General features: G+C 45.8%; 1 protein-coding gene across 1 annotated transcript in view; it reads left to right on the forward strand.

Moving 5' to 3' along the window:
• Window positions 1-10,623, forward strand: part of FRMPD3 (FERM and PDZ domain containing 3) — a 79,911-nt gene that overhangs the window by 41,802 nt on the left and 27,486 nt on the right. Inside the window, exons 9-12 of the mRNA XM_007952430.2 lie at window positions 925-1,061; window positions 1,403-1,529; window positions 3,894-3,983; window positions 5,669-5,848. Coding sequence (XP_007950621.2) covers window positions 925-1,061; window positions 1,403-1,529; window positions 3,894-3,983; window positions 5,669-5,848 — 534 coding nt within the window. The remainder of the gene's footprint in view (window positions 1-924; window positions 1,062-1,402; window positions 1,530-3,893; window positions 3,984-5,668; window positions 5,849-10,623) is intronic.

The raw sequence follows: 10,623 nt of genomic DNA on the forward strand, positions 1-10,623 counted from the left end.
GGTAGCTATTATAAATGGTATTGATTTTTTATTTAAATTTCTGACTGTTACTAGCAAATAGAAATATATTTGTTTTTTTTATATTGATGTTATATCCTGCCACCTTGCAGGAACTTATTAGTTCTAGCAAATTCTTTTGTAGATTCCATTGCATTTTCTGTGTAGATGATCATTGATGAAGCATTTCTTTTCCAGTCTCTCCTATGCTGTAGTGTTACCACTGTGGCTCCCTAGTTCCTTAGCCTATCCTGATATCCTCAACAAAATAGACAACTGATCTTACAAAAGCTTAATCAGTGATAACCAGGACTCTGACCTTCAGGGTTTGGGGATTGCCATACCCTTGGCTAGTAGTTCCAGGGGACCTTTTTCAGGATAGCATAGGAAAGATGGACTCATCACTGTTTTTGTCCTTCAGACCTCAAGGAACAGAATTTCTAACCCATCCCTGCAATCCGTCTGTCACCCTGGGCTTCAGGGCCAGAGCCCTATGGAGTGTTCTTCTCAATGTCTCTCTTCCTTTGTTCCCATCTGAATTAGGAGAGGAGCATTGTATGATTTGAGGGGTGAGCATAGGCCCCAGAGTAAAGGTGAGATGGTCTCTTGTAACAGGAGGGGAAAAAAGGGAGTGGTACCATATCTCACTTTTGCAGCTATGTAAACTTTCTGCCCACTTGTGCCTTGCCATTGTGTCCATCTGTCATTGACAAGGCTGTCTCATATCTACTGAATAAAGTGAATAGTATCTCTGAGACGCGAGGCTCTTCTGTTTTATCTTCCCCAAAGGCATCATCTTCCTCTTTTCCTTGATGTAGGAAGTCTTACTGACACCACGATTCTCTTCAGGGCTGTAAAGGAGTGGAAGAGGGGTTGGGGAGGGAACATCTCCTTTAACTGATGGGTTTGTACTCCTCTCTCTCACAGAGTCGGAATGATGTTATCCGAGAACGCTTTGGAATGGACCCCAAGCCAGAGATGCTTTTGGGCCTTGCTGCTCTTCACATCTATATCACTGTCTCAGCCACTCGACCTAGTCAGAAGATCTCACTCAAGAATGTGGAGTGAGTTGTGCTGGGGCCCTTTGGGGGGGGAGACAAATAGCTGTGAAGGGAAAAGGTGCAAGAGTTGTGCTGTGCTATGCTTTGCAAGAATATAGGACATGGGATGAGAGTGAGAATGATTTGGAGTGTCTCACATCTGGATCATATGCCCTTGAGTTACAGCTTCTACTAGGAAATTGTGTCCAATGTTGTGCCCCTGGCCCTACCCCTCTTTTTCTTCGTCTCTATTCCTCCATCTCTGTCTCTCAGATTCAGTCAGTTTCTGTCTTACCACCTTCCTTTCTCTGCCCTACTTTGTCCGTCTAACTAATCTCTTACTTTTTTTTTTTTTCTGCTTTTAGGAAGGAGTGGGGCCTGGAACCCTTTCTTCCCCCCTCCCTCCTGCAGGGAATCAAAGAGAAGAACCTCCGGAAAGCTCTCTCTCAGCAACTGAAGGCTCACCAAACACATCCTTCCAGTGGCACCAAGGTACTCAGAGTAAGCCATTTGGTGCCCTGCTCAGGCACTAGTGGCCATAGGGGACTCCTGGGTGCTTTCTGGAGAACCTCACCACTCTCTTTGACTGAGGTCCAGACCCAGCTTGGCCTAAGAGGGGTTTTTCCCAAGCTGGAGCCTCTCCAAGAAATAGCTCATTGGCAAGTCACTGAGAGAGCCTAGAGGTCAAGACAGATAATTCTCAGGTCCTTGTGTCGACCTAGTCAATGCTGATCGAGCAGCTACTGTGGGGAAAGCATTGGGCCCTAGAGAGGCACTTGTTTTCTATGGAAATGATTGGACTCTCCCTTACTAGCTTTCTGATTCCTGGGATATGGAATTCTGGGAGATAAAGCCTTAGCCAGGGTGGGACAAGGCCTGACATGGAGAATAGGTCACTGGGAGGTATGCTGAGCATTCAGGTCAGCACTGTGCTCTCCTCCACATTCTAGGGCACACATCCCTTTTCACTCAGAGGGACTCCCACTCCCTACTTCCCCAACCCAGGAGGCCCTTCTTAGTCTTATAAGGCTCAGTCAGCTTGTGCTTCCTGCCCAAGAGGGAGAAGAGTGGTGAAAGGCCCTAGAAACAAAATGTAGATGTAAACACTGGACACAGTCACCTCCCTATATTCCACCCATTCCAGATTCCTTACATTACCAACTAGCTTCTCTTTTAAAATGTAAATTTCCCTGGAGAGTTAAGCCATTCCTACCTGGCTATGCATATTTAATCAGATTATTTTCTTCCCAGCTGAGAGCATCAGTGCTCACACCCATTTCTTCAGCAAACATTTTTCTGAGGCACCTGGTGCTCAGGCTGGAGACACAGACAAGATAGGGTCTCTGCCCTCAAGTTAGCCATGGTTGTTGTTGTTATGTGCCATCGAGTCGGCCCCGACTCATAGCGACCCCTCCTTGGGTTTCCGAGGCAGTATCACTACGGAAGTAGGATTGCCCAACCTTAGCCATAGTACAGTGGAAAAACACACTAGACAGTCATGACACCATGTGATAGGCATGGATACTGTGAAAGTGTGGAGGAAGGACATCAAGCCCAGCCTGAACCAAGCCAAAAAAACCAAATCCACTTCCATCAAGTCAATTCCAACTCATAGCGACCCCCACTGAGTTTCCAAGATAGTAAATCTTTACAGAAGTAGATTGCCTCATCTTCCTTCTGTGGAGTGGCTGGTGGGTTTGCACCACCAAAGTTCTGGTTAACAGTCAAATGCCTTAGGCACTCTGAGGGAGGTGGAAAAGGCCAGGAATTGGTAGATATAATGCCAGAGCTGGGTCTTGAAAGACAAATAGGAGTTTATCTAAATGAGCTGGGTGGTGGTGGTGGTGGTGGTGGTGGTGGTGGGAGAAACACATTACCAGGCAGGGACATCAGTCAGTGCAAAGGCCCAGAGACATGAGAGAATGTGGTGCATGGAAAGAAATGCAAATAGCTCAGTAGAAGCAAAGTACAGAGAGTACAAGGAGCATGTGTGGGGGTTGCTGATGGCAAGAGTGGAGGCAGGAACCGATTCATGGAGGGCCTTGTGTACTGTGGAAAGGAGTTTGCACTTCATTCTGTAGGCAACAGGGAGCCATTGAAGGCTTTAAGCAGGAAGCTGATGTGGTTAAATTTATGTTTTAGGATGTTCCCTCTAACAGCAGTATGGAGGAAGTTGAGGGAAAAGAGTGTCAGTTCTGAAGGTAACCTGGCTGTCACCCCAACACAAGTGGGGAACACTGAGGCAATGACTGTGGGGACAGAGAAGAGGGATAGAGAGTTTGGAGAGAGAGTTAGGAGGTAGAAGATTTGGTGACTGATGGTCCTCAGGTAAGAGGCCAGGGAAGGAGTCCAGTTTGAGTCTTAGGTTTTTAGCTTGAATGCCAGGGTTTTAACAGAACCACTGATAGATACCAGGAATGCTAGATGAAGAGCAGGCTTGGGACTTAGTGTGCTCAGTATTAAAGTTACTGAGTGAGACCCCAGGCAGGGGCAGAGAATGGCCAGTACCTAGGTAGCTATCAGGTCTGAAGGATCTTGGGAGAGAGGTCCAGATGAGGTGGAGTGGCAGAGATGGGAAAGATGTTGGAATCAAGAACAAAATGAGTAAACTGGATATTTTGGGAACAAGGATGAGGAAGCAGGAGAAGTATTTAGAAAGGGAGGTGGGATGCTAGAGGTCACAGCAATTCAAACTAGAACCTTCCTACCATTTTACTGAGGGTCTCCTCACACTCCCACATTGTGGCTTGCTGATTCCTGCCTATCCTAAAATGTTGAGACTTTTCCTGACAACATGGGTTTGCTTTTCCTGTGCTCCTCAGGCTCTTCATATTTCTGGGTGGGTTGTTTCCACAGGGCTCTGCAGTACAGGCAAAGCTCCAGTATCTTCGAATTCTGAATGAACTTCCGACCTTCACGGGCGTTTTGTTCAACACTGTGGGTCTGGTCAGTGAGGGCAGTGGGGGAGGGGGAGGCTTTCTTGGCACTTGATGGGAGGGTAGGACAAACGGGACTTCATTAGAGTTTTAGGGTGGCATTCTCTGTCAGCAAATACTTCTAAAGGTCTTTCTACCTCCTCTTTCATCTTCTGCCTCTTCTCTCCTGTGGTGCTTTCCCCCTGCCTCTGGTAAAATGGTAAAGTAGGAGGAGACATTTGTGTTCATTATCCCTCTATGACTATTTTGTATCTCCCACCCTTTATGTCAGGAGATTGCAAAATTTTTTTGTAAAGGGCTGGATAATAAATATTTTAGGCAGTGCAGGCAGCTATACATGTTCCTGTGGCAGCTACTCAGCTCTGCTGTTGTATCACAAAAGCAGCCATGGAGAGTGTGTAAACAAATAAGCATGGCTGTGTGTCATTAACACTTTATTTATGGGCACTCAAATTTGAATTTCATGTAATTTCCACATGTCATAGAATACACTTTTTTTTTATTTTTTTCCCAATGCTTTAAAAATGTAGAAATCGCTCATAGCTTGTAGTGAGCAGTACAAAAACAGGTGATAGGCCAGATTTTGCCTGCGGGTCATAGTTTGCCAACCCCTGCTCTATTTCATTGCCCTTACCTATACTCCTGCAGTCCCCCACCCCAGGCTTCTGAGTCCTCAGACTTCCCCCTGCCTGTCAAGGTCGTCCTCTTCAGCAACACTTCTCTGGGGCAAGTCAAAATTGCTCCCCCTAAGACTATGCCCCAGGCCTGTTACCACTGTGAGCTGTAGTGAGAGGAAATCCAAATTATCTTGCTGACTGGATCCAGATGCTTGTCATGCTCCTGGGAGCACACTGTCATGCTTGTGGGGGCACACTAGTGGAAAGCTGCTTATCAAAGTGTTTATAGAAGACAGAAGAGGTTCCTCAGGGTGATGCTAATTCCAAGGAATAGGCTGGCAGAGGACTCAGGCTTCGTGGCTCCAAGGAGCCTGTCAGTATCAGTTAAGGGAATCCAGTTCATCAGGTATAGTGGTATCCATTTACATACTGGGATTTAAGGGGTGCTGAAAGCCCGCTTCCTTCCTCCACCCTGATAAACCCAAAACTCCTTGCTGTCAAGGCAATTCCCACTCATAGTGACCCCCATTTGTTGTTGTTGTTATGTGCCGTCGAGTCGGACCCAACTCATAGCAACCCCTCCTTGGGTTTCCGAGGCAGTATCACTACGGAAGTAGATTGCCCAACCTTCCTTCCGAGGAGTGGCTGGTGGGTTTGAACTGCCAGCCTTCTGGTTAGCAGTCAAGTGCCTTAGGCACTATACCACCAGAGCTCCCGAGTGACCCCCATACATACCCTTAAATGTCTCTTCCACCCACCTGCCAATGATGAAATATTTATTGGTTATTCCTTTGGGTTAATACTGCTATAATATCTATTAGAAGGCAAATATGTTTTTAAAGGAGGAGAAGAGCCAGTCCTGCCGCTGCCCACTTAAATCAACGTGCTACTGAGGCTAAAGGTCCATTTAGACTGGTGACCTAGGGCCCTACCCTGGGAAGAGCAGTGTCTCAGACCATTTTCCTCTCAAGGTTGTCCTCTTGCCCTAGCACTTAGTCCCAGATGTTTCCAGACTTCCCAGTAAAACTGGTCCAATGCATGTTTTCTACTTCCTTCTCCTGCCACACTTGGGCACCAGGACGAGAAGCAGTCGGCCACTACTCTCCTGGTGGGACCCCGTCATGGCATCAGCCATGTTATTGACCTCAAAACCAACCTCACCACTGTGCTGTCCGAGTTCAGCAAGATCAGCAAGATCCAGCTGTTCCGGGAGAACCAGGGCGTGGCCCGGGTGGAGACCAGCATCATGGATGCCAAGGTAAGCCCTGCTTTGAGGGGTTACTTCTCTTCATCAGTGCAGGACAGGGCCAGGCCTTGGGAACAGAGAAAGAAATCAAGTTTGAAAGAGAGTTTGAACCTGTTAAGTGAAGTTCATTGATTCTGAAGTGGTTTAGACATTGGGCCCCTGTGGGCTCATCCTTCTTTCCTTTCTCAACCTTCTGAAACATGGTATTCTGACCACATATTAAGGTCAGTCAGTGTTAGGAAAGGCTATTGGAAGTATCAGATCAATCCCAGAGAGGTAGTAAGCAGAATGCCAGGGAAAATGGAGAACTTGGAGCTACCACCAGGTCAATGCTTCCAACTTTTCCATGTCATAGCACAGGTAGGAAATTATATATATGTGGAACAATGGAGTAAATGAACTAGCCTCAGAAACTTTGGACACCCCAAGGAGTGGTGCTCTGCCATAGCCACATACACTTTCTGTTACGGAGAACTGTGTCCCCAAAAATTATGTGTTATAAATCCTAACCTCTATGCCTGTGGTTATAATCCCATTTGGGAATGTTTTCTGTTATGTTAATGAGGCAGGATTAGTGAAGTATATCTTCAGTCAGTCTCTTCTGAGATATAAAAGAGATTAGATAAGCAAGTAGGGCAGAGATAGGGGAAGAGAGATGCCAATCCACATGAAGATCAGTTGCCCAGGAGCAGAAACTCAAAAGAGACAAGGACCTTCCTCCAGAGCCAACAAAGGAGGAAAGCCTTCTCCTAGAACTGGCACCCTAAATTTGGACAACTAGCCCCCTAAACTGTGAGAAAATGAATTTCTGTTTGTTAAACCCACCCTCTTGTGGTGTTTCTGTTACAGCAGAACTACATTAAGGTAGGATTTGGTACTAGAGAGTGGGGGGTATTACTCTAACAGATAGCTACAATGTGGAAGTGATTTTGGAATTGTATAATGAGTAGAGGCTGGAAGAGTTTTAAGGTGACTAATAGAAAATGCCTAGATTGCCTTGAAGAGGCTGTTGGTAGAATTGTGGACATTAAAGGCAATTCTGGTGAGAGCTCAGAATGAATGAGGGAGAGTTATAGAGAAAGTCTCTGTCATCTTAGAGAATACATATGGCACCAGCAACAGAATGTTGCTAGAAATGTGGATGTTAAAGTGTTTCTGGTGAGGCTTTAAAAGAAAATGATGAGCATGTGATTGGACAATGGAGGAAAGGTGATACTTTTTATGCAGTGGCAAAGATCTTGTCTGAATTATGTTCAAATGTTTAGTGGAAGGTAGAACTTGTAAGTGATTGTTCTGGTTACCTAAGTGCCACTCTGACAGAAATATACCACAAATGGGATGGCTTGAACAAACAGGAGTTTATTCTCTCACAATTTGGAGGCTTTAAGGCCAACTTCAAAGTGCCAGGCTCTAGGGGCTGGGTGAAAGCCCCTCAACCTTGGGGTCCACCTCTGTCTCCTGCTCCTGGCCCACTGGAGCTGGAGGCATTTCCTCACTCAGACAGCTGCTAGCTGCTGAGGCTGCCAAACCCAAGGTTGACAAGTAAAAAGGCACACTCCTGATGTTAGCAAACCACACGGCAGGCCATTAGTTTAAGTCCATTGTAAGTGCCAACGTTGGCAGAGTATGGCAGGCTGCTGAACAACGACATGGCTACATGCAAGGTCCAAGTGTGCCATAAGATAGAGACCATTCCCAAAGCTGCTGCTTATATACAGGAAGCAGACCACATACCCAAAGGCAGCTACTCAACTGCTCACAGTAGATTCCACCATGGAGTTGATTACCAGTCTCATCATGAGGAATATACATCCAGCTGCCCAACCACTCAACCAGGCCTAGCCAAGTTGACACAAAAACATAACTACCACAGTGATGAACTTGGATATCTGGCTGACGAGATTTCTAAGCTAGATATTAAAGGGTTGTGTGGTTTCTCCTTAGGGAGCTCTGGTAGCGTAGTGCCTAAGACACTTGACTGCTAACCAGAAGGCTGGCGGTTCAAACCCACCAGCCACTCCTTGGAAGGAAGATGAGGCAATCTACTTCCATAGTGATACTGCCTCGGAAACCCAAGGAGGGGTTGCTATGAGTCAGGTCTGACTCGACGGCATGTAACGACGACGACGACATGATTTCTCCTTACTCTTTATAGTGAAATATGAAAAGAAAGAGAGGGGCTTAAAAATGAACTGTGCAAAATGAAAATAGAACTTAAAGATTTGGAAAATTCTGTTGTACGAACTAAGGACACATGTCCTGGAATGTTCACTAAGGACATGGATACACAGTCTTTTGTTAAAGGGATTAAGCCTGTGAGTGAGTGATGTAACCAACTACCACAACAGAAAACCGTCAATTTAGACTGAAGGGAACAGAGCTAGATGACAGGAAAGAAAGCTCTCTGCCTCTTGGAATTCTATGGGCAAAAAATAGGCCAAAAGAGCTATATCTGTTGTCCTCCAAGAAAAGAGAAGGACCATCCCTGGAGCAGCCCAGAGATCAGGAGAACTGTTGGAAGAAGCACAAGGAGCAGGGCCTTCTTGGTTGAAAAGAGTTGGGCCATGGTCGCCTGGATCTCAAAGGATGAGGCCACAGCCTCCTGGGTTTCAAATACTTGGATCTTTGCCAACTCAGTTTTGGGGCATAAGGCTGCCATTAAGATGTGCCAGGGGGATGAGGCTACTGCCCAAAACTGAAGAGATAGGGCTGCCATGCCCAGGGGTAGAAGAATGGGTCCCGGCAGGTGGGGTTGCTACTCAGATGGACTTGGAACAGGGTTGTCCTCCCAGTGGGCCTAGAAAGCAGATCTGAAGTCCAGGGCTGAGGGCCCTCTACCCAGAATCCAGAGAGCATAGCCAACACCTAAAGCCTAGAGGATACAGCCATTGCTTTGATGGTCTCAGAGAACAGAGGATTATTTTCAAACCTTGAGAGTTAATATAAATTGTTCTGCTGGGTTTTGGACTTGCTTGGTGCCTTTATTCTTTACTTTGTCTCCCGTTTCTCCCATTTGTAATGAAAATGTCTGCCTTACGCCTGTTCCAGGAAAGACTCTGGTGGCGTAGTGCCTCAGGCAATTGACTGCTAACCAGAAGGCTGGCCGTTCAAACCCACCAGCCACTCCTCGAAAGGAAAACTTGGCAATCTATTTCCATAGAGATACGCCTTGGAAACCCAAGGAGAGGTTGCTATGAGTTTGAAATTGACTCCACGGCAGTGAGTTTGGTTTTTTGGTTTATACTTGTTCTACCATTGTACTGGGAACAGAGAACTTGTAGCCAAGATTTCACAGGTTCATGAAGAATTTTGCCCTAACATGAAAGATACCTTACATCTCACTCATATTTGATTTAGATGATTCAGAAGATGAGACTTTAGACTTAGAGTTGATGTAAGACTTTTGAATGATGTGATCAGGTAAATAAATGTCTTTTGCATGTGGGGAGATCATGAATTTTGGGAGGCCAAATGGTAGAATGCTATAGATTGAATTGTGTCCTCCAAAACACAGGTGTTGTAAATCCTGTCCTCTGAGCTCTGGTGGCACAGTGCCTAAGGCATTTGACTGCTAACGGCTCGTGGTTCAAACCCACCAGCCACTCCTCAGAAGGAAGGTTGAACAATCTACTTCCATAGTGATACCACGTCAGAAACCCAAGGAAGGGTCACTATGAGTCAAATCGACTCGATGGCAGTGAGTTTGGTTTGGTTTTAGTTATGCCTGTGGTTATAATCCCATTTGGGAATGAGTTTTCTGTTATGTTAATGAGGCAGGATTAGTGTAGGGTATACTTTGAGTCAGTCTCTTTGGAGATGACATATTAGAGATTAGACAAGTGGGCAGAGTAGAGTTAGGGCAAGAGAGATCCCAAGCCACATGCAGATCAATTGCCCAGGAGCAGAAGCTCAAAAGAGACAAGGACCTTCCTCCAGAGCCAACAGAGACAGAGAGAACCTTTCCTTAGAGCTGGCACCCTGAATTGAGACTCCTAGCTTGCTAAACTGTAAGAAAATAAACTTCTGTTTGTTAAAGCCAACCATTTGTGGTATTTCTGTAATAGCAGCCACTAGATAACTAAGACACTTTGCATCATGGAGGAGAGGGTGTCTGAGTATGTGGACAGAACTGAGGGAGCCTGGAGAGAGGAGAAGCAGCCAGAGCCTGGTCCCCATTTCATCTCCTAGGGTCCAGCTCTTCCAGAACTTTAGTATCTTTCCCATAGATCACTTCTTTCAGATGGATAGGCAGCTGTTGCCTATGCAAAGTCTGGCAACTGTGGTCAGCCATCCGTCCATGGTGCTCCTATTTAATCACCTAGTGACCAGTATGGGTAGGAGTCAGGCCTGCTTTGCCAGCTGGTGGAAACTGTTAAATAAGGTAAAACTTTTCTGTCTTAATGGATTTTCCGGCAGGGTGGTGGGGGCGTGTTGTTAGCAAATTAAGAGGCAGATTGTTTGGTGTTCCTAAAAGAGTTACTCATTTACTTTATTTTTGTGTTTGTAAAACCCAGAAAGCTTTAATATGTTAAGTTTCCACCTGTGATTCACAGAATTCACATTGGCTTAGGATCCCACTTGGTAGTCATATTTAATTGACTTGGGTCTAGTTCTAAACCAATGATTGCTGCCCTCAGATGTTGTTGAGTAAAAGACCCAATGGATATGGTAGGAAAAGGGGAGGAAAGACAATGTATGTGGGGGAGATTTAAACTCCTTTTATATCCCGAGATACAAAAGGAGTTTAAATCAGGGAAATGGCTTTCCAGCTGAGACTCCTATGTTCC

Source organism: Orycteropus afer, unplaced genomic scaffold (assembly GCF_000298275.1).
Source record: "Orycteropus afer afer isolate SDZICR_OR568_19922 unplaced genomic scaffold, OryAfe1.0 scaffold00336, whole genome shotgun sequence".
Lineage (NCBI taxonomy): Eukaryota > Metazoa > Chordata > Mammalia > Tubulidentata > Orycteropodidae > Orycteropus > Orycteropus afer.